Genomic DNA, 24,271 nt, shown 5'->3' with positions numbered 1-24,271 from the left:
TATAAATGCTTACCTTTATCTCGTGTTTTGGAACAACTCGAAAGATTAATTTTGCTTCACTGATATGCTGGACACATGTGGCCTCTGAGGTTCAAAGTAACATTGATTTTTACTTTCAATCATTACAAATGTTTTCATGCTGAAACGACGATACTCTGCTAACTAGATAAACTCCCAAACCACTCCTTCTGACTATCTTTGTCAATTTAAGAAATACTGCCACCTGCTGGACAATTGCAAGATCTTCTTTAGGGACTCACACTATCAAATAAGACTCAAATTTACAGATGGACTTGAATTTACACAGGATCGTGACCTCTGAACATCCTGAAGTAACTTGCATTCATGTAATATTGTCAGTCATAAGAAATACAACAGTCAAACAAGCATCTGCAAACAAAGCTGTTAATGACAATCTGATATTTTATTGTGACAGTGATCATCTCAGATGGTGCCCAGAACATAACTCTCCTGCTTTTTCTATATAGTGCCTTCAAATCTTTAACTCCTGCCCAAGCAAACAGACATCTCATCTGAAAGAGAGCAGTTCCAATAATTCAGCTCAAATTGCTTAGATTATCTTAGAATTTTACATTCAAATTTGCAGAGATGTGAACTAAAAATTGACTTGAGAGGAAAGTTAAGCAAACTCAAACACTGGAGAACCCAGGCTTTTGGCTATCGTAAGAAAATTCCAGCTCCATCAGGTTTATATTCATTTTTTGATGTGTACATTTTTTAATACAAATATATAAAGATCTACAGGTTAAAGTGAGACTATTAACTCCTTTGTACACTAGATAAACTCCCAATTTCCTAATTGCTCTGACCAGACTTGCCTGTCTAATGAAGAATCCAAGGTAAAATTGTCAGAAAGTATGCCCCTTAGTTTTATACATCTAAACAAATTGCTACTATTTTAAGAAAGGCATTGCTCCATGTACGTTAAAATAGGAAATAAAGTGAACTGGCACAAACCCATTGACCACATAGAATGAAGAACAGGAAAAGGCATTTCAGCCTAGTTCATTGAGAAACCAACAAGGAGAGTTGATCAGGACACAATATTCAACATATACATGGATCATTTGTGCATGGATCTTGTCAAGCCTTTTAACAAGGTTAAACAAAGTAAAACCTTATGTGATCCAATAAGTTACTAATTGGACCCAAAGTTGACTCAGAGACAGGAAACAAAGGCTAATGTAGAAACCAGGATCTACAGATGCTGGTTTACAAAAACAAAAGACAAATGCTGCAGTAACTCATCGGGTCAGGCAGCATCTCTGGAGAACATCGATTGATGACGTTTTGATTCGGGACCCTTCACACAGGTCAATGGTTAACAGATGTTTTTTTGACAGGAACTGGACTCCTAGCAGGTTCAGCACACAAACCCCTTGTTCTTTTAATACATTTTAATGATGTAGAAACAAATGTAACAGGCCCAATAAAGAACATTGCAGATTATACCAAAATTGGCCTTACAGTAACCACATGGTGATAGTGAAGAGGAAAGCTTTAAACCACAGAATGAAACAGATAATCTGGTTAGATGGGCAAGAAAATGGCGATTGGAATTTAATCCATGCAGAGGAGGTGAAACACAGCAGAATAAAATGGAGTAAATGGGAGTATACTGAATGATGTTGAAGAACATAGGGACATGGGAGTATGAATCACAGATCCTTAAAGCTATCAGGTTAAGCCGGCAAAATGTTTATAAAGGCAAAAGGGATTCTTTCCTTTACTAGCCAGATCGTAGAACATCAGGCACAGGAAATACTGTAGACTAGAATTACACATGATACTGGTTAGACCACAACTTGAAATCTGAATGCAAATTAGGTTACCACATTAGAATAAAAAGGGACCAAAGTACATTTACAAGAATATTTCCCGTTCTGGAAAATTCTAATTAAGAGGAAAGATGGTGTAAGCTGGATTGTTTTCTTGGGAACAGAGAGAGCACCAGTAAAATTTAATTGACGTGTATGAAATTGAGGAGCCTAAATAAATAGGAAGGACCCACCCATTTCCCTTCAGCAGAGGGGTTTAAAAGCAGAAGCCATAGTTTTAAAATAACTGGTAGATGGACTAGAAGGGAGATTAGTTTTTTTCCACCCAGAGGGGGTTGTGATCTGGAAATCACTGCCTGCAACCATTGTGTCCATTTTCTATCTCCATTCCAACTCCCAAGCAGCCATTTTGTTACCTTCCTCTGCACTCACTCATTGTATCAGCAGTTGGGGTACTCCACTGACCACAATGGAAAAAAAATGTAGGTTCTCTGCCAGACACTCTTGCTGGTAATGTAAAGATGCAAGGAGACCTCAGCAGTAGTTAAAAAAAACCCACATCAACAAGCCTAAACTGCAGCATTTGCCACATACTTAGACACAAAGTCTGAATTTGCTGCCTGAAATATTGGTAGAGAAAGAATCACACAACTCATTTGTTGGATGTATATTTGAAGAGCTGTAAACAGCAGGACTATGGACCTGGTGCTGGAAGGGAATATATTTGGAATTATTTCTGACTGGCAAAAACAGGGTGAGAGGGGGTGTTATCTGGATACCTGAGGTCTGTGGGCTTTGTAATGGATATTGGTTGTTTAACTATCTGCTGAAATAGAAATTAAAATGAGAAAGAAAAAGAAAAAGCCAGAGGCAGACCAGCAGGGTGGAATGTGGCATCAAAACTGAAGATAGCAGGCAGCAGCATCAATACAGTCAACAAATACCAGAGAAAGGTGAAGGGCAGCCTCATGTAGGTCTGAAATATGCTAGACTACTAACCTTTTCTAGTTCTGATCAAATGTTCATCAGAATTAATTCAATTTCTTTCTTAAATGCTGTCTGAATTCCAGCATTCTCAATAAGGATATCAGATTTACAGTACATACAGATTTTGCTTTTTCATAACAAACTCAGACTGCCTCCGATAAAACCATGGGAAATGAGCTGCTTCATCGATGATGCAGGGCTTCTCACCACCGCTATGGCAGTTATTAGATTTATTATAAAACATTTCACAACAACTGCACCTATAAATAAAATGCGTTCTTCCATTCGAAGAGTGTCACTACCGCATCTATAGGATCTTGATTGTTTTCTTAAAAGTAATAATTTCTCTCATTTCAACAGTTTTTGGCATCAGATGTCAAATTTGTCTTCACAGATGCAATGCCCATTTTCTTCATATTCATCTCTGGTAACCACCATGTCCATGAAATCATCATGTTCAGAAAGCAGCTTTCCCCCTTCCCACGAATACGTAATAGGACTGAAACAAAAAGAAACCAACATTACTCCTTCATTAAAGATCTGAATTACATGGGAAAGTCAAAAGAAATTCTGTAAAAGATGTCCATTATTTCACACCAAGCCTGGCACAACATAACGCATCAACCAAGCAACATGAAAGGGAGGATTCTCCACTTGCCAAAATCTAAGTTGACTCATTTCAGTGCTGGAAGGACATCCGACTCTTCACCACATAAATGCACAAAATGTTCTGCTGGAACAAAGCATGTCTGGAATGGACCAAGTACCCTTTCCTCTGCTTCCATGTATTTCATATATTTCATATTTCAGATACAGCACGGAAACAGGCCTTTTCGGCCCACCAAGTCCGCACCGCCCAGTGATCCCCGCACATTAACACTATCCTACACACACTAGGGACAATTTTTTACATTTACCCAGTCAATTAACCTACATACCTGTACGTCTTGAGTGTGGGAGGAAACCGAAGATCTCGGAGAAAACCCACGCAGGTCACGGGGAGAACGTACAAACTCCTTACAGTACAGCACCCGTAGTCAGGATCGAACCTGAGTCTCCGGCGCTGCATTCGCTGTAAAGCAGCAACTCTACCGCTGTGCTACCGTGCCGCCCTCACCACCGCTATGGCAGTGTGTGCTTCCCATCTCTGTTCCAGATCCCCAAGCTGCTATTTTCCTATCTTCCTCTACACTTATAGCATCAGGGGGTGAGATACTCCAGTAACCACCTCAAGAAAAAAAAACATCTGCCAGGCTCTCTTGTTAATAATACAATATTGTAAGGAAGCTTCAACAAATCACAGAGGTATTGGGTGCATATATGGATATATAGCAGTCTGTCCGTCTTTTTTTTCCCCTTTTTTTGTTGTGTGTCGGGGTTGGGATGGTTTTTATATTTTTTTTTTGGTTGTGTATGTGTGGGAGGGGGTGGTGGTGTGGGTGGGTGGGGGGGGGGGGGGGACACTTTTCTCTTCCTCACGGCGCGGGGTGCGGCTCGGCTGCGGGGCCTAACATCGCCCGCTGCGGCTCGGCCGCTGGACTTTACATCCCAGTGCGGCTTGGCCGCTGGACTTTACATCCCGGTGCGGCTTGGCCGCTGGACTTTACATCCCGGTGCGGCTTGGCCGCTGGACTTTCCATCCCGGTGCGGCTTGGCCGCTGGACTTAACAGTGCCCGGTGCAGCTCGGTTGCGGGGCTTAACATCGCCCGGTGCAGCTCGGCTGCGGTGCTTAACATCGCCCGGTGCAGCTCGGCTGCGGGGCTTAACATCGCCCGGTGCAGCTCGGCTGCGGGGCTTTTCATCGCTGGTGCGGCTCGGCTGCGGACTTGACATCGCCCGGTGCGGCTCGACCACGGGACTTAGCTGCACAAAGCTTGGTCGCGGGCCTTTCATCGCCCGGTTCGGCCGCGAGACGTTTCAGCGCCCGGAGCGGGGACTGCGGGTCGGTCGGGGACGAGCTGTCTGTCCGTGGGCGTGGGGAAGAGAGTGGAAGTTTTGTTGCCTCCATCACAGTGAGGGGGTGTTTGGAGTCACTGTGATGGACGTTTGTGTTGGGGTTATGTGTCTTGTGTTCTTTTTTTTCTTTTCTATGACTGCTATGTAGTTTCGTTCGGTACTTCGGTACCGAACGACAAATAAAGCTCTGTTATACCTGTTATATATGGCAACAGCAGGGAAAATATTTTAGTGATTTGGGATTTGCTGTTTTGTAGGGCAATACTGTTTTATGAGCAGTTATCAATTAGGACTTGGATAAACATTCAAAGTTGAAAGGAAAGCTTCAGGAAAAAGGTGGGGGTTGGGGGCAAATGGAACTGACTGGGCAAGTTTTTGCAATGGTCACCTTTGGGCCTATAGATGGAAGAGCATCCTCTGCCTACTGTTCCTTCAGACTATTGCAATGGAAATAACATTTAAAATGACAAGCAAGAGTTCATGCTGGGAGCATTTCAGATAAGCTGCTGGCAGGCACAGTAGGAAATCCTGGGGTTATCTGCTCATTCTCCACCTGCAATGCAGAATGCATAGATTGAAACAGCAAAAATAAGGAAATAATATTGTAGCGGCCAGCTTCTCGTCTATCAATTAGCTCCCAAGCTGCCACTTGCATAGACTGGGTGAAACGATAAGCTTAATGACTCGAGCAATCAATCAATAACAGAGACCCTCCTCGACATTTGAATAGTTAGTCATCTTTATTTGAAGGTGCAATAAACATATTGGCATATCTCTTGTCACCGACTGGTTATTGATTTGCTAGTTAAAATTCCATATCTTACCACAGTCTACGTGATCGATATGAATTGCCAGATATAACTTCGGCGGAAATCTGTATTAATCTTCTTGTCAATAAGATCTACAACCGATTACATCTTGGCTAATGAATCTTTTGGCAGAGCCTTTGGCTGAACCTGTCAGCAACTTCTTGACTCACACACACTGGCAGCACGTACCCGACTGCCCGCACTCTAGCTCCGCCCCGCCCCTACGTCAGCATCGCATTAACTCTATAGTGTCCAAACTACAGCAGGATACAAGGTAATAATATTAATATGCAAAAATAACTAATAAACGCAAAATGGCTCCTACACATATATTCCAAAATAAAGTTTAAGTTCATCAAATACATTTTGAAGTGAAGTGTGAACAGACTTACTTCTCAGGTAGTATAACCGATACATCATAATCACTTGGGGTAAGAGATCGGACTTCAGCATAAACACGATCTCTAAACCCTGGCAAGAGCAAGTTACCACCAGTCAGGACAATGTTCTTATAGAAATGTGGGTGCATCTCTAGTTAAAAAATAAATAAAAGTTAGGTTTAAATAAGTTCAAAAAATGAGCACATTGTAAGACGGTCTTGATTTGAAGCAAGGAATTGTGGGTGTAGCTCAATCAATCGCCCAGACCAGACCTCCCACAACTGACCCCTCTGCATTTCACAATGCCTCTGGAAAACAGCCAGCAAAAATCAAGGATCTTTTCCACCCCAGTCATTTCCACTCCTCACCACTCTTGTCAGGCAGAAGATACAAAAGCTTGAAAGCACATACCACCAGAGTCAGGAACAGCTTCTTCCCTTCTGTTATCAGACTCCCATAAGCTGGGGTACAGCCCCATTTTTTTCAACCTACGTCAATGCAGACATTGGACTTTTATCTGGAACTATTACATTAAAATGCTGAAGATTATATATTATGGTATAAATAACTCTTGTATTTTTCTCTTTCCTGTTGTAATTATGAATGGCTTGATAGTATACATGTATAATATTATCTGATTTAAATGAATAGCATGCAAACAAAAGCTTTTCACTGTACCTTGTTACACATAATAATAAACCAATACCAATATTAAAATTATCATTTTTTTCACAACCTTCCATACCTTTGCTGCTCCCTTTCTCCAGCTTCTAGCCGCACAGCCATACCAAGAATTCTATACTTCAAATTCCAGCCTCTTGCACAGTCTCTATTGTCATCATTTGATTTTTAGCAGCACAGCACTATGACTGTGACTTCAACGCTGGATCACCCTCCCCAAAGTCTTCTGCTACATTCACCTTTCAATTATTCTTAAAACCATCTCTTTGACACCTATCAGAGTACCTCTTAAGATGCTTGGTGTTAACATTCTGTTGATGATAATCCTGTGGTATGCAAGGAACATTTCCCTACAGTAAAGTTGCTATATAAATGCATGCAATAGCTGTTTGTGATGCAGGTGATAGTAATTTAAGCACACAGAAATGCAGATACAGATTTACAAAAAAGGGCACAAAAGACGCTTCATAAATAACGTATATTCACAAAGATAGACACAAAAAGCTGGAGTAACTCAGCGGGACAGGCAGCATCCCTGGAGAGAAGAAACGGGTGATGTTTCGGGTTGAGACCCTTCTTCAGTCTGATGCTGCCTGTCCCGTTGAGTTACTCCAGCTTTTTGTGTCTATCTTCGGTTTAAACCAGCACCTGCAGTTTCTTCTTATGTATTCACAAAGAACTGTTTGAAAAATGGATTCCACTCTGCAGCTCCTCACCTTCAGGTAAACTTTGCACAGAATGAACAATTGCTTCTGGTATTCCCATCTCCTGAATGCCAATGTCAGAAGGATGAAAAAGGATTTCAGGAACAGCAAATCTCTCATTCGCTAGCCGAAGAATCTGTTCACTTGTCTTGTATTTTCCACTAAAAACCATTTCCTCTAGAGGCTAAATTAGAAAAGATCAGCAAAACAAACACAATTGAGAGATTTAAAAAAAACAGGCACAACAAGACAGATGACAGCATAATCTCCCTTCCCAAAGAGGCCCCAAAGTTTATGTCAACAACTAAATGAGTTTGAATATTGTGGAAACAATCAATAATTCTGGCAAGTTATCAAAATTCTTTGAATTACGTGATGAGAATGAGAGTGTAGGAAGGGGCCCATAGAGAAGCAATCAAGTCAACAGACGCAGGAGGTCTGGGATGGAGAGGCATCAAGTGTGCATAAATCAGAGGAGAGATAGTATGTGAAGGCTGTCCAGGACTGCACACTAAAGGCAGAAGAGATAGAAGAAACTAAAAATATATACTATTGCCATGCATATGGTGTGAAACATTTGTGAGCTATAAGGAAATGTTGTGGAAAATGTAAATGCGTTACTGAACGATACTGTGGTTACCAAAATCTTGAGGACTTAAGAATTTAAATGTTGATGAAAGTTGGTTAAATTGCAAATGGTCTCCGTGGAGTTGAGAAAATTAAAAGGTGACCACTCCCTGCAATAACACTTCATCAGATGTTCAGGTGGGGCAGAAGTGAGGAGACATTGGTGGAAGGGAAATGGGGGAGAAGTATTTTACCTGCCATGAACAAGTAAGGTTTTCATTCAAAATGATTGTGAACCATTGAGTTAGAGAATTAATTCAGGTTGCCAAATTGTCAATATTCTAAAGGAATATGAAGTAAAAAGTACAATATGTCCAATTCCACAATACCATTGTGTCCTGACCACTGAATAGATTAATAAAGACGACTTTGAACAAGAGAGGGAAAATAAGTCTCATTCTTAAGCTGCACAAACACATTTACCACCAAATGGCAGATGCAATGGAACATACTAGTTTGCAGGATAAATAGGGAATGGTGAAAGAACACAGAAGAGATTATGATTAACGATTAACTGCTAAATTCTTGCCTCTAATTCTTAACCAGAATTTCAAAAAAATTAAATAAGTATAAAGACACCTCATACAATGCGAGAAGGCAGAAGTAACCATTGAAAGATATCACGGGGATGTTAATCAGAACCATGATCTATCCTTGAAACCAACCAAAAATAAGACAGGAGAATGGGTTGAAGGAAAGCTGGTATTTAACTTAATGATATCCTGATTGATAATGGGTAAATTGTATAGAGGATTTATGTTTGATTACTGGTCTTCATTTGATTAAGTAATTTGATTACTGATAACTTGATTAGGTAATTTGATTACTGATGTATCCTGAACTTGTTGGCCACAGGAGAATCCTTATAATGCCCTACATCAAAGAAACAAACATCCTCTTTCCTTCGAACACCGACGTATACATTCTGAAATTATATTTTTAGTGGGCATAGTTTGAGAACATGCAGCAGGCCATTTAGGGCTGAAAAGAGGATAATATTCTCCACCCAAATGATGAACCTACAGAACTTGCTATTCTAGATGCATGTGGGAATTGAGTAGCTGTGTTCTTTCAAAGCAGAGATTGATACATTTCTGTGCATTAAAGGAATGTAGGAATTTAGGGATAATGCTGGAAAGTGATACCGAAATAAAAGATCGTCCATGATCGTGTTGAATGCGGAGTAGGCTGCAATAGCTTTATGGCCTATTCCTGCGCAGAGCTCTCAAGTGTTTTTGTTGGCTTCTTCTTGATATTACGAGAAATAGAATGTATTTGGAATTCCCAAGATCATAAAGTTAAAATGCTTACAAAAAGAAATTCCTATCGTGACAGCAGACTTTCTTGGTAGGGGATGGAGATGTAAAGGGTTTGGAAGTCCATGGTAAAGATGAGAAAATGGGGACTACAGAATTGAAAGTTATTGACGTGTTGCAGAGCACGCGAGGTGTCTCAGAGATAGGTCAGAAGGTAGGACAAGATAGAATTGAGGTATTTGGAGACAAGTTGTGGTGGGGCAGTTACAGGGAGAAACAATGGGTCTTCCGGGGCAGTCCTAGTCATACAGAATGGAATCAGCCCCTACAGCCCAACTTGTCTATGCTGATTAAGAGGCTCCAACTAAGCTAGTCCCATTTGCCCGCATTTGGCCCATGTCTCTCTGAACCTTGCCTATCCATATAATAATGTACGTGGATTTTGGGAAGTAAATAGAAACGGGCATACGGGGTTGCAGACCTATAAGGATGGAGGCTGTGAAGGAGAGATTGCCAGAGGTGATATGGTCGGTAGAGGTCTGGGAGATGATTGCCTGGCATTTGTCTGTGGGGTCATGGACAAAGGGAAGGTATAAGGAGTGGCCGAGAGCTGCTGCAATTCAAAAAATACGGGAAGTACTCACATGAAAGGTCATAGAATTGATATAATTGAATTTTCTCTTTCCAGATTGATCCAGTGAGAATTTACACCATGATCCCCTTTAACTTTATCATCCCTTGTTTTATTAAGCATAAACATAATTTTTTTTAAAACTAATAATTCCTCTCTAAACAGATCAGATTCCAAGTAACTTGAGTAAAAAACATATTTTCAGAAATCTTAAACTTAGATGGGCTGTCATTCAGAGAAGCCACATGATTATCTGTTCACACTGATTTAGTTCAATGATCACTTGCAATCTATTCCTCATAAATCAGGATATCTTGCAACTTTATAACACGAGGCATGTTTATCACGAGAACGGTGTCAATAGCAAATATATACCACTCAGACAAAGGTCCCATTAGCAGTACAGACACCAGCTCTCAATCAGGCAGGCAATAGAGATATGGACATTGTGCATGCCGTTGGGATAAGGTTAATGTGGCTTCACGGTCAGGGCAGACATGGTGGGCCTGTTCCTGTGCTATACTTACCCATGTTCTATTTTCTTACAGGGTTGCTATCTTTATGTATGTCTGCCTGTGCCATTGAGTTATTGTGTGTTAATGCCCATGTCTTGCAATTTATAGGTCACAGAATCGACTTTCCATTCAAGTGAAGTAATCAGAAGAAATATCCTGAGGCAGAACTGGCTGCTGCAACAAGGCAACATCAATTATGAATGTACAGCTGCAAAAAATCAAGTATATTTAATAGAACTGTGGTTTCAAATGACAAAACTGACCTTAAAGAAAAAAATTATGATTTAGACTGGTTTTGGAGCTTGAGAAGGATACAAGAATGTTGCAAAGAAAAGAATGCTGGAGCTCACAGCACATCAAGCGCCTCTGCACTCATATGGTGCAAGTCTGGATTTTGGGTAGAGATGCCAGGACAGAGCCAGAGTCTCTGGCTCTGTCAGGCAGCAGTTCTACTAACTGTGCCACTTACAACATTGCATATTTTGCATTGCTGTTCCAGAACATTAATCTAAATTATAAAAGCACCTCATGCTTTACAATGATAATCTTCAATGATGTTATACAATACGTTAAGCATATCTGCAGTAGTACATTACAGTCAATAGTATGAGCAATACATCTATATTGCAATAAAAGTTTTCAGATGAAAAGCTACTGTTCAGTGCTTATATAAAGTAACAATTAAAACAAGAACATTTCCAGATGATTTACCTTACAAAAACCCTTCTTAATGGTGCTGAAGTCTGGAAGCACATAATCTCTCATCACAGTGTTTGCTTCTCCTTTCAGCCTACAGAAAGTGAAAAAATGTTGTAAAACCCCAAATGTTATAAAGTAGAATGGAAAACTATGGATTTACATCTACTGGAAAATTTTACTTTTTTCAGTCATTTGCTGTTTTCTTACAGGAAAATTGAGTCAGTTCATGTGTTGGTGAAGACATAGAAGTTATTTAATTTTTAATGATCCATCTTGCAGTAAGTTACAATAAGCCTGAATGTAGAACCTTAGACCATAATTATCAATGGCTTTACCATTCAGAGGACAAGAATTGCCCACCAGCTAGCTCACTATTATTGTAGCATCCCAATGGAATCTATGATGTTTTCTGCTCTCTGATATTCTCAGGTAGATTCCTTTCTTTCTCCCTGCAAGAAACTTAAAACTAATTAAAGTATATAAATATGCAAACCCAATTCAAATTGAATTGAATACTTCATTGTCAATTGTGACAAGTCACAGTAAAAAAATTTGCATGCATATCAGAGGTATGCAAATAATCGCCACACAAAGGGCGCTGACAAAGTTACAAAGTATCCCTCGCCAGGTCCTTTGTTGTTCTTCCCTCCCCCTCACAGCGGTTCCTCCTCGCTGCAGATCCACCTTTGTCTCCCCCCTCCACACCCCCACCCCTTCTCCCTCTGTCACAGCTGTCCCCCCCATGCCGGACCTTCTTTGTTCTTCCCCCTTTCAAATTCAAACTTGAATAATCAAACTATAATCTAACGGTGAGAAATTCGACAGATCTCCATTCAATTTTACAGACCCAGTCAAGAGTTCCGAGGTAGTGTGTTTACTATTGGAAACTAGAACACCTACTAGTAAAGCAAAAGTAGAAATCAAGTCGGGTTCCCCCCAAAAAACACACCAGTAAACAAAGCCTTCCTCGGGTGCACAAGGAAAAGGGTCACCTATGAGAAAATATCCCATTCCACATGAACACTCCTCTCATCTGGCCCGTTTCTGACTTCCCCCATATACTTTCTTAGATGGAACAATGAGGTGATCCAGAAAAGATATATAGAGATAATATCAATGGAGACATATTAAATTATTGCTTCAAGAAATGTACCCAAGGAATATAGAGCTAGTCTTTCACTAATCTCCATCTCCCAAATAGTCAAACTTACATCAATAGCAATCTCAACTGTGAAGGTTAAAAGGAAATCAATTGAAAGTTCCAACCAAGTATTTACTTACTGGGCTATTTCCATGTCTTTGTAGAAGTCTTGTGATACATAACATATATCTTCTTTCACTTGATTCATGACATGAGTCTCATCCATGACATGTAATTGTCTGAAAGAGATGGAGATTGCAATCAGTCTCCTGATAATGTCCTCACGCATTCTAGTTTGAATCAAATAAAAAATGTGAATAAACAAACATAAGAAATTAATCGCATTTGGGATTGTATTATAATCCAAAATATTCATAAAGTGTGCTGACAAAATGATTAAAACAATATGCCAAATCACTGAAATACCAATGTCAGGTGGGCCTAAACCTGCTGACTGAGATTCTACAACTGTAAAGATATTAGTAGTTTATTGGTTTTAATAGTTAATCTTTAGTAATCCTCTCAACGGTTTGGCATCCATCTTGGGTATGTAGCTTAGTTATTAAGTGACTGGACAAGTATCCAGAAGTCCAGACCATTGATCAAGAGGAACCACTTTAAATTTCACTTCAGCAGCTGGTGAATTTGAATTCGAGTAACCGAATAAACCTGGGAATTATAAACCTAACATCAAAAACATCCGTAAATCCCAAACAGTCATAAGAAAGTCCACCTCGCTTACTAAAGTCCTTCAGGGGAACAAATCAGTAATCTGCCATCCTTATATGATCTGACTCCCAACCACCCAATATGGTGTCTCTTAATTGTCCCACTTCAGGGGCAAAAAGAGATGAACAATAAATTTCACTTAAAGGTCAAAAAGATTTTAAAACCTGAATTATGTTAGTTTTTCCCCCCATTAATTTTCTTCTATTAATTCACACTGATTGTACAATGATTGTGTTTTCCACAAAATCACTGCAAATTCCTAAAGATTTTTTAAAAAATCTATCCTTGACTAATTTTTTTAAAATCTATCCTTGACCGAATCTTAAAAAATTCATGTCTCTTAATACTGTCTGCTTATCCTTGAAATTTCTGTTGTTACAACTGGGATATTTGTCTGCAATTACCCCCTGTTGCCAGTGGTAGTGCTAAAGGACCTTGGTTTTGTCACCTGCCTTTTCAACCTGTACAGTTAAAAACCTGTTCTACCACCATTCTTATCTCAGGTGAAAGAAAGAAATGCAGGACTGTACCATACACGTGCAGGTCGCACCTGCCGGCCTACCATAAAGTCCCAGGTCAAACATAAAGTACCAGGGCAACGTTTGAACTGCCTTTGGTGTCATTCTCTATCAGCCACACATACGCGGTGGTACATATATTTTGCCATATATCATATACTAGACCAAGTGGACCCATTGGGCCCAAACCTCTCCTGCATTGGTGCAGCACCCTCTCCTCCCCCCCCTCCCTCTCCCCGCCGCCTCTTCTCATCCCCCCTCCCTCCTCCCCTCCATCCCCCTAAACCCCCCTTATCCTCCCTCCCTAGGAGGTAGATTTAAACTTTAAAATGTGAATAACTTAAAAAATATAACACTGATTTCAATGAAACTTCTTCCATTAGCACCAAAGGGACAACGGTGAGTAAGGTGGGTCTAAAATTTGGCTGTAGTTCAGGAATAAACAAACAAACAAGAGTTTTAGTATATAGATAACCATATCCATATCTATTTTATTATGGGTTAACTCCTTAAGAGGAAGGATGTAGATCAACCATATTAGATCGCCTTCACTATATCTATCGCCACACGTATTATGCATGCTGCACATTCCACACGTGGTCCAGTCCGTATCTTCATCCCTACCTGGACTATGTAAGCTGCCTTCCACCGTCTCACAGCAGACTTGATGCTGACTATGGAGACGATAGCATGTAATGTTTCCTCCGCTTGTGTTACAATAAAGACTACGAGTTGTTACTCCTGTGTATGGGTTTGATTAAACAACATACTCTAAAATAGTTTTGCCTGTAATTTGATCAACTAATTTGTTCCCTTCCAAACCAGTGCATTCGTTTACATATAGAATCGAGAATGGGTGGAGTAAATCTAGTAACCAAATTGTTGGTATATCTAAATTACCCAAAATGTAATATTGCTTTGGTGAATAATAGATTTAGCAAGGTGTAAAGAAAACAATAATTTTGTTAATTATCTATAACAAGTACAATAACTATTATTTAAAACAAACCAATCTCCAGCAAAAATAATTTGTGACAACTATTGATACAAATCCCTTGCTAAATCAAAGAATCCCCCATAACAAATAGTCAGCTACAATTACTTCCCGATCGGCTGAATCTCTAGAAGGTTTACCTGTAGGATATGATTTCCTTCAGATGGTTCGTAAGCAGCTTCCCTCCAACGTTAATCCTGAAGAGAAAGGGCATATAATTATTTTGTGCCTCTCTTGTAGAACAGCCAATAAATAATGCCTGAATCTAAAAACTGTGAATATCAAATGAGAAGTTCAATTTGGCTTAAAGAGAACATGCAAACTATCCTAGCAGATATTTACATCATTTAGGTGAGATACTAATAAAGTATAGTGCAGCAATGGCCCAGGTTCAAGTGTACAAAGGGATAATGTTGGAATTTAACAAGCCAAAAATATACATCTCACTAATAAAAACAATCTTCAAGTTTGCAAGAATCATCGTCCTAGCAGGCAAATTCTAGCTGCTAGATATTCTCAAGCAATTGCAAAACAATCCGAGTCCAGAGATACATCTTTGATAATATAGTGATCAATTGACCTACAATAGCACAGTGGAATCTGTTAATCCCCCAGAATAAAGTTGTTATTGCAAGAATGTTTTACAATCAAAACTTTAATAGTAGACCTCAATCAAAATACACTTGTTAGCATTAACTAGATAATTTTAAAACTTGATGTAATATTTAGCAATATTGAAGAACATGTGGAAACATATTATAATTTACCTGCAAATACCCTCATTCATCTTTTTATCCTTACAGTAAGGAACAATGTGTGTAAAAGAGTAGCCACTGTCAACCACAAGACAGCAGAGTTCTGAACCATTTTCTTGAAAATACTTGAAAGCACTCAATGAACCAGCTGAAAAATACATTTAAAATATCCAAATCATTTTCCTGATTTTATGTCCAGCAAATAATCCATAATTGCAGTTGGCCGACTTCATTAGAAACAAAGTTAAGTGTGTTCAGTCACCATTTGTCCTGTAGACTGCTTGAAATTGATATTCTTCAAATAAGATTTCATTCATTGATTCTTGGATGGAGTTAAAATTGAAATACGGTTCAGTGATGATTATATTGGTTTCAGGGAAATCCACCTAAATGCAAATTTTTAAACAGTTAAGATACATTTTGATAAGATTTGATTATTTTTCCTATCAAGTAAGTACTTAGCTATAATTTAGATGGTTTGAATGTATAACCATTATGGTAGGAGAGGAAGGTTACTGATGCACTAAGGAACCATTTATAAAAACTGTTAAGAGTAATTTTGAAAAATCTACAGGCAAGATAACAAATAAATTAGGATTAAGCTAAATAGAATAGGATCTTGCAACTCAAACGGCTTCTAAGAGGAAGTTTCAGTTAACAGCAAAAACAGAAATCATAGCCTCATCCTTCATCATTTTAACATTAATATGGGCAGCAACATCTAATTCAGCAAGAGATGTTGAGGAGAGTGCCAAACACCACACTAGAGAAGTTCATAAGATCATAAGTGATTGGAGCAGAATTAGGTTATTTGGCCCATCAAGTCTTCTCTGCCAATCGTGGCTGATCTATCTCTCCCTCTTACCCCCATTCTCCTGTCTGCTCCCCATAACCTCTGACACACATACGAATCAAGAATCTATCCACCTCTGCCTTAAATATATCCATTGACTTGGCCTCCACAGCCTTCTGTGGCAAAGAATTCCATAGATTCACCACCCTCTGACTAAACCAATTCCTCCTCATCTCCTTCCTAAAAGAACGTCCTTTAATTCTGAGGTTATGACCTCTAGTCTTAGACTCTCCCACTAGTTAGAACATCCTCTCCACATCCTCTCTATCCAAGCCTTTAACCACAAATAAACCTCAAACGAGCCATTAACCTGGTGAAATTAAAAGATTTTTTTCACAAAATGCTGGAGTAACTCAGCAGGTCAGAAGTTAAAAGATTAGTCTACTTTCAAGTCAAATATCTTCAATAAAATAATTCTATAACAGTTTTACAACAAATGGATTAGATCCAAGTTCTGTATGTCCACCAGGTCCAGGGATAGAGGTGAAAAATTAAACTACAATCAGACTGCTTCGAACAAAATGCCCAACCCTAGCAGTGCTTGACCCAGCATGAGAGCATAAAAGCCCCATGTTGCTGCGACCATCTTCTGCTGGAATAGCCCAGTGGATGATTAATCTCAGCCTCCTTCTGAGGTTCCCATCACAAAAGCTTGACTTCAGCCAACATGGATCACACCACATAATTTCAAGATAGTTGTGCACACTGCTTTCAGCAAAATTGGTGGGTCCTTGTACCATCAGACTTATTGCACTGAAAATCAGTGCTCCAGAACTATTCCAGCACAATTACAAAATTTGGATTTACCAAACAATTGAGCAAAATACCAAATATTGGCTTGTTCATCAAAACACCAAAACCAAATTGTTCAATTATCACCCTATCCATCTACTAGTTATGAAAATGCGGGAAAATGTCAGTAACAGTGCTTTCAAGCAACCATCACTCAGCATAATGTACTAACATAAACTCAGCAACACAACAGGAACAGGTATTTGACCCCTCATGTCTCCTTTATTTAATAAGATCATAGATGGTCTGATTATAAACTCAATTCTGCAATCCTTTCCACCTGCAGTAGCCTTTCACTGCCTTACTTACCAATATTCCATTAGTAAGCAGCTTTACCCAGAGCTTGGTTAGAAGATAGAACTTACTAAGGTGCATATATGCATTTGATAAAAATCTAGATTAGTAAAAGGTAATGGAAACATGTTGATAGATTAGATAAAGAAGATGTGATGAGGTTCAGTTGAAATTTAAATGCAAGGATTGATCTCAAATCAAGTGGTTTGTTTCAATGCTGAAAATTGTAATAGTACTTGAGGCATCATATCTGTCAACCAAAAAACTTTGGGTCTATCTCAAATCAATCCTCATTTGTTATTTGGTGCACAATTAGTAGCTAATACCCATCTTGAGCTTTTCTGCCAAGCAAATACCATTAATCAGAAAATATTATATCAAAACAAATCAGAAACATTACTGTGCGCTGAATATCCTTAAGTAGATTGGACCCAATTCAGTTAGCACTCAGATTGAATCTTAATCAATGCAAAGAAAATAACATTTATATTGCTTCATCAAGCTTCCCATAGATATATCAAATTATATTAAGTTACTCTACACTAAGTTACTCCAGCATTCTGTGTTTTGCTCAAGATTCCAACATCTGCAGTTCCTTATGACAACACCAACATAAGTGACCTCCCAAACAATGTAGCAGTACTGCAAAGAAGCTTCAGCCCCTGGGGAAGCAAAAATGATCACCTCCTGATTCAGAGACAGCTGTGTTATCAACAAAACACAGCAGTTAATGGAATTCCAAAGTTTCAAGAACATATTCACAACTACTAAATAGCTCTTCGTGGAGTGGCTCCATCAAAAAGAAACATTTTAAGGTTGCTTCATTTGTTTATATTTTTTTCCTGGTATTTTTTCCATTACTTTGTTTCCATAACTGCTGTTTACTCCAAATCTAGAAAATATGATGCAAATTAGAAATAGCCAATGCAATAGCATCACAAATGATCTAGAACTTTAATAGTTTAGATTTGATGTGCTTCTTCTGGAATGGTGGATCACAAAATATAACAATTTGCATTCACACTGATAAAAACAACACGCCTTTACATGCGAAACAATAGAGCTTACCTTATACATTTCTTTCCCAAACAGGTGATCCCATACTTGCCGCTGAACATCCCAGTTCACCAAATATCCCTAAAGTGAGAAATGTTATTCAGCATAATATAACCACATTCAAAGAAACAAAAAAACAGTCAATTGCCGTTTTAAGCAGACTTTTCCATACTGAAAGTGTAACATTTGTTAGTGTGAAATTAGAAGTTTACTCAGAATAAGGATGTGAAAAAATGAAAATGAAGTAAATTAACAACCTATAGAACATACTGCCTCACCTTCATCTTCTATTTTTTCCCACAATAATTTAAATGTTATCACCATTTAATAACTAGAGCAAACCCACATTTTCCCACATTACATTCAATCTGCCATATCCTTTCTTATTAATTTAGTAATTTGGAAACATAATTCGCTCTGCCTAATTGTTGATACAAATTGCAAATAGCCCAAGCCCATGCACTGACCTTTATGATGACCCACCAACACCTCTAACCTGAGAAGAATCAATTTATAGCCACTCTTATTTTCCTGTTCAATATCTATTTCTGAAATGCATGTATTTATAAAAGTGGCTGAGTAGACATGAGTATTGAAGCGTATATTCAATAATATGCCACAGGACAGATTAAATGTATGAGGTAAAAAACTGTAAAGTCAGTGAAGTAGCAGAATGCAGTCAGTGGGGTTAGAGTTGCTCTTCACAGCAGGTGGTGAAATATCGGTTCCAGCAAGAGCGGGATCTCGGTTGTCCATTATTTATGTTAATTATTTGGAAAACAAAATCAAAACAGAATATCTTAATTTACACTTGTACAATATTATAGTATTTGAAAAATAAGTTTCAACATAAGTAAGTGTACACTTTGACAATAAATGAAGTCACATATAACTAGAAAGATAGGAACCTAACTGGAGTAGAGAAGCAAATGAATCATGGGGTAGAAGAAAATAAGCTGCTAGAGGAATTCAGCGGTTCAAGCAGCAGCGGTGTGGGAATGTAAATATCGACATTTTGAATCGGCACATTGACAATTTGCCATCTCCCAGCCCTTCATGCATCCCTGGATCATCTGGATAACAAGGACACTTACGTCAGACTCCTATTGATTGACCATAGTCCTGCCTTCAACAACATAATCTCAACCAAACTCATCTTCAAACTCCTGGAACTAGTAGGCTCCACAATTGGATCTTCTAGCTCCTGACCCATAGACACCCATCAGTAGAGATAGGCAACAAAACATCCTCCATGATAATTCTCCATACACATGCACTGCAAGGAAGCGTTCTCAGCCTCTTGCTATACTCCCTATGCACTCACAATTGTATGGCCAAATTCTGTTCTAACTAGGGCAGACACCGTGGCGCAGGGGTAGAGTTGCTTCCTTACAGCGCTTGCAGTGCCGGGGACCCAGGTACAATCCCGACTACGGGTGCTGTCTGTACGGAGTTTGTACATTCTCCTGGTGACCTGCGTGGGTTATCTCCGAGGTCTTTGGTTTCCTCCCACACTCCAAAGATGTACAGGTTTGTTGGTTAATTGGCTTGGTAAATGTTTAAAAAAATGTTCTTAGTGGGTGCAGGATAGTGTTAATGTGCGGGGACATTTACAAGTTTGTACATGACACCACCATAGTGGACCAGATCTCCAACAACACTGAGACGGAGTACAAGGAGATAGAGAGCTTAGTAACATGGTGTCAAGACAATAACCACTCTCTCAGTGTCAGAAAGACAAAGGAGTTAGTCATTATGACAGGAGGAAATAAGATGGTGTCACACCCTGGTTGGCATCAATGGTGTTAAAGTGGAGATGGTCGAGAGTTTCAAGTTCCTGTGCGTAAATATCACCTATAATTTGTCCTGGTCCAATCGCATCAATGCTATGGTAAAGAAAGCACATCAATGTCTCAACATCTTCAGAAGACTACGAAAATTTGTCACGTCTCCAACAATGCTTACCAATTTCTATAAGATGTACTATAGAAAGCATCCTATTGGAATACATTACAACTCTTGGTTTAGCAACTGTTCTGCCCAAGACCACAAGAAATTGCAGAGTTGTAGATGGAGCCCAGTCCATTACCCTCAACCATGAGTCCTTCTGCAATGCACGCTGCCTCAGAACGGCAGCCAGTCTCTCTTCTCTCCTCTCCCATATTGCAGAAGATACAAAACCTTGAAAGCACATACCACTAGATTCAGAAACAACTTCTCCCCCCCCCCCCCCCCCCCCACCCACCGTTAACAGACCTCACTAGTCTGAAGAAGGGTCTCGACCCGAAATGCCACCCATCCCATCTCTCCAGAAATGTTGCCTGACCCGCTGAGTTACTCCAGCATTTTGTGTCTATCTTCACATAAACTAAAGATGCAGTTCCATTCTCCTAACCTATCTCATTGTGGCCCTTGCATGTTTTCTTTTGTTACTAAACCTTGGCCAGTACAACCCATCGCCGCCGGGCACAAGGGCCGAGGAGGGGTCAGGGCAGGCACCCACCTTCTGGAAGGGAAGAATGAAATACAGGCCGGAGGGGTCCTTGATCTCATCGATCTGGTTGGCGGTGAAGGTTTTGAGGCGAGCAGTCCTGGATCGGAACTGGCAGTTGGGCAAAATGCTGCAAGGGGGAAGAATTGCATTAGTCGGAGCTGGAGGAGGGAGGTGTGTGGACGGCAGCGGCCCCTTGCACCGGGACAGGACAGGACGCACCTCACGCCTCCCTCGCTGAAGCCCATCTTGGCCGTGCTCGCGCCGTTGTCCAGCACCAGGGTCGCCATGTCCGCCGTCACTATGCGACCTGTCCGCCCGCACCGCCGTCCCCCGGCGTTCAATCCCGACGCCAAAGTTCCGCACTTCGGAAAGCCCCCCCCCCCCGAGCAAGAGAGCGAATGAGTGAGGCGGGTGGTAAAGCTGGGGTAACGACGTTTAAAACAAAAACAAAACACTCACACATAAAGGTAGGTCACGATTGTAGAACGAGAAGTACCTTTAAAGTGTGATTTGTAACTTATTTGGCAGGTTACTTTAAAAAATAGTTTCTGTAGACACGGAGAGTAGGAATGTCAATCCTCCAGAATTAACTTGGAGTATTAATCAATTCATGGTCATAGAATCATTGTGTCACCCAGCACAGAAACAGGCCCTTCGGCCCACCATGTCCATACCGACCACAATACCAAATGCGAAGCTTAATCTCAAGGACCATTGTGATGAGCTAGATTCGAACAAAAAAAAAATCACAGGAGAGACTTGTGTTGTCATGTTCTTTGAGCACCAGTTTATTCATTATAGTCAATAGGTGCAGGAGGAGGCCATTCGGCCCTTCGAGCCAGCACCGCCATTCAATGTGATCATGGGTGATCATTCTCAATCAGTACCCCGTTCCTGCCTTCTCCCCATACCCCCTGACTCCGCTATCCTTAAGAGCTCTATCTGGCTCTCTCTTGAATGCATTCAGAGAATTGGTCTCCACTGCCTTCTGAGGCAGAGAATTCCACAGATTTACAACTCTCTGACTGAAAAAGTTTTTCCTCATCTCAGTTCTAAATGGCCTACCCCTTATTCTTAAACTGTGGCCCCTTGTTCTGGACTCCCCCAACATTGGGAACATGTTGCCTGCCTCAAACGTGTCCAACCCCTTAATAATCTTATACGTTTCGGTAAGATCTCCTCTCATCCTTCTAAATTTCAGTGTATACAAGCCTAGTCGATCCAGTCTTTCAACATACGACAGTCCAGCCATTCCGGGAATTAACCTAGTAAACCTATGCTGCACGCCCTCAATAGCAAGAATATCCTTCCTCAAATTTGGAGACCAAAACTGCACACAGTACTCCAGGTGCGGTCTCACTAGGGCCCTGTACAACTGCAGAAGGACCTCTTTGTTCCTATACTCAACTCCTCTTGTTATGAAGGCCAACATTCCATTGGCTTTCTTCACTGCCTGCTGTACCTGCATGCTTCCTTTCAGTGACTGATGCACTAGGACACCCAGATCTCGTTGTACGTCCCCTTTTCCTAACTTGACACCATTCAGATAATACTCTGCCTTCCTATTCTTACCACCAAAGTGGATAACCTCACACTTATCCACATTAAACTGCATCTGCCATGCATCCGCCCACTCACACAACCTGTCCAAGTCACCCTGCAACCTCATAGCATCTTCGTCATAGTTCACACTACCACCCTTGTATCATCTACCAGCTTTGTATCATCTGCAAATTTGCTAATGGTACTTTTAATCCCTTCATCCAAGTCATTAATGTATATTATAAATAGCTGCGGTCCCAGCACCGAGCCTTGCGGTACCCCACTAGTTACTGCCTGCCATTCTGAAAGGGACCCTTTTATCCCCACTCTTTGCTTTCTGTCTGTCAACCAATTTTCTATCCATGTCAGTACCCTACCTCCAATACCATGTGCTCTAATTTTGCCCACTAATCTCCTATGTGGAACCTTGTCGAAGGCTTTCTAAAAGTCAAGGTACACCACATCCTAGTTACATCCTCAAAGTATAAAACATTAGTGAGGAGGATACATCCTGCTTGTATGACAGAGAGGAATCATCTAATCAAGCATGACTGAATGAAGAGTTTTCCACATTCAGATTGTTTTGGGTAGGTGGTAGTTCATGCGGTCATATGTGGAGTTCAGTAGGGCATTTGAAGGGAGGATACGATCTCCAGGAATATGTTCAACCACCGATGGTGAGCCTATCCCAAACAATCGTAAAGAATTACAGCACAGGAGGAAGCCGTTTGGCCCATCATATTCAAGACAAACAATTTATGTGATGGCTCTTCAAGTGCCAACCAGGTGCTATTGAGGAAGCATGATGAACGAGATTAAAACAAATTATATGAATTAACAAATTAAAGTGAAATCAAGAGGATAATGATATCTGCAAATGCTGCTGAATGTAGGTGAATTGGATAAAGTTGATGATAAGAATTTGAAAATTAAAAGCAGCTCATCCATAACAACCTTTTAGAGCCTAATTTGTCATACAATCTCCTCCTCAACGGAGATGCGACCTTTACCGTGTCGTATCTCCGTTCGCGCTACGGCCTAACACCGTGGAGTCGGCGGCCTCCAGCTGGGATCGACCTTGAAGACTCCGGTCGCAGGGCCTGGACTTACCATCTCGGAGGCTTCGGCCGTGGGCCCTGCAGACCGCAACATCGGGAGCTCGCAGGTCCCTGGCTGGCGACCGGCTTTCGGGAGCTCCAGCCGTAGCAGCTTCGACCGCCCCGGAGCGCGAGGCTTGATCGACCCGCTCGCAGGCCCTTCATCGCCCTGCGTGGCTCGGCCGCGGCACTTTCCATCGCCCGGTGGGGGCTCAGGACCTTCATCGGCCTGCTCGGCTCGGCCCTGGGACTTTCCTTCGCCCGGTGGGGGCTTCAAAAGTTGGGAGCCTCGATCGCCTCGTGGCACTACGGGGGAAGAATGAGGAGGAGATAAGACTTTTCTTTGCCTTCCATCACAGTGAGGGTGTGCCTGGAGCAATCACTGTGGTGGCTGTTTGTGTTAAAATTGTAATTGTGTGTCTTGTGTTCTTTATTGTCTACTGCCGGACCCTGACGTGAGAGGACGCTGGCACTATTTGTTTGCCGCTTCTCCGTCAGGACAGTTCGTTTGTTTGTTTTTATGTCTTGACTATTTTTGTAAAGCGTCTTTGAGCATTTGGAAAAGCGTTATAAAAAATAAATGTTTATTATTATTATTATTATTGTACCTTCCTCTATCACTTCCCAAGCAGCTTATTTTATATACATACCACCTTCTGTGTGAAAGAGTTGCCCCTCAGCTTCCTATTAAATCTTTCCCCTCTCAACTTAAACCTGTGCATCTAGTTCTTGATTGCTCTACGTTTCTCTGGAACATCGGAAGGCGAGGGTAGACTCGATAGAAGTATTTAAAATTATGAGACGCATCGATAGAGTAGACAGAATCTTTTTCTCAGGGTGGAAATATCCAACACTAGAGGGCATAGCTATAAGGCGAGAGAGGGGAAATTTAATGGAGGCGTGCAAGGGAAGTTTTTTTACACAGGGTGGTGGGGCCTGGAGCACATTGCCAGGTGTGGTG

The 24,271-nt window shown here is 40.7% G+C and overlaps 1 protein-coding gene across 1 annotated transcript; it reads right to left on the bottom strand.

The window, feature by feature from the left end:
- Window positions 1-1,114: 1,114 nt before the first annotated feature.
- Window positions 1,115-20,973, bottom strand: actr6 (actin related protein 6). Its single transcript, XM_078420169.1, has 11 exons — window positions 20,891-20,973; window positions 20,681-20,798; window positions 18,190-18,258; window positions 15,445-15,568; window positions 15,195-15,330; window positions 14,568-14,624; window positions 12,327-12,425; window positions 11,058-11,136; window positions 7,330-7,501; window positions 5,945-6,083; window positions 1,115-3,285 (listed from the first exon to the last, which is right to left on the bottom strand). The coding sequence occupies exons 1-11, from the start codon at window positions 20,956-20,958 to the stop codon at window positions 3,156-3,158; spliced, it is 1,191 nt and encodes a 396-aa protein (XP_078276295.1). The 5' UTR covers window positions 20,959-20,973; the 3' UTR covers window positions 1,115-3,155.
- Window positions 20,974-24,271: the final 3,298 nt, after the last annotated feature.

This window comes from Rhinoraja longicauda, chromosome 23, assembly GCF_053455715.1.
Source record: "Rhinoraja longicauda isolate Sanriku21f chromosome 23, sRhiLon1.1, whole genome shotgun sequence".
Classification (NCBI taxonomy): Eukaryota; Metazoa; Chordata; class Chondrichthyes; order Rajiformes; family Arhynchobatidae; genus Rhinoraja; species Rhinoraja longicauda.
Note: the sequence above shows the minus strand (reverse complement) of the source record. Positions and strands in the feature narration are given on the sequence as shown.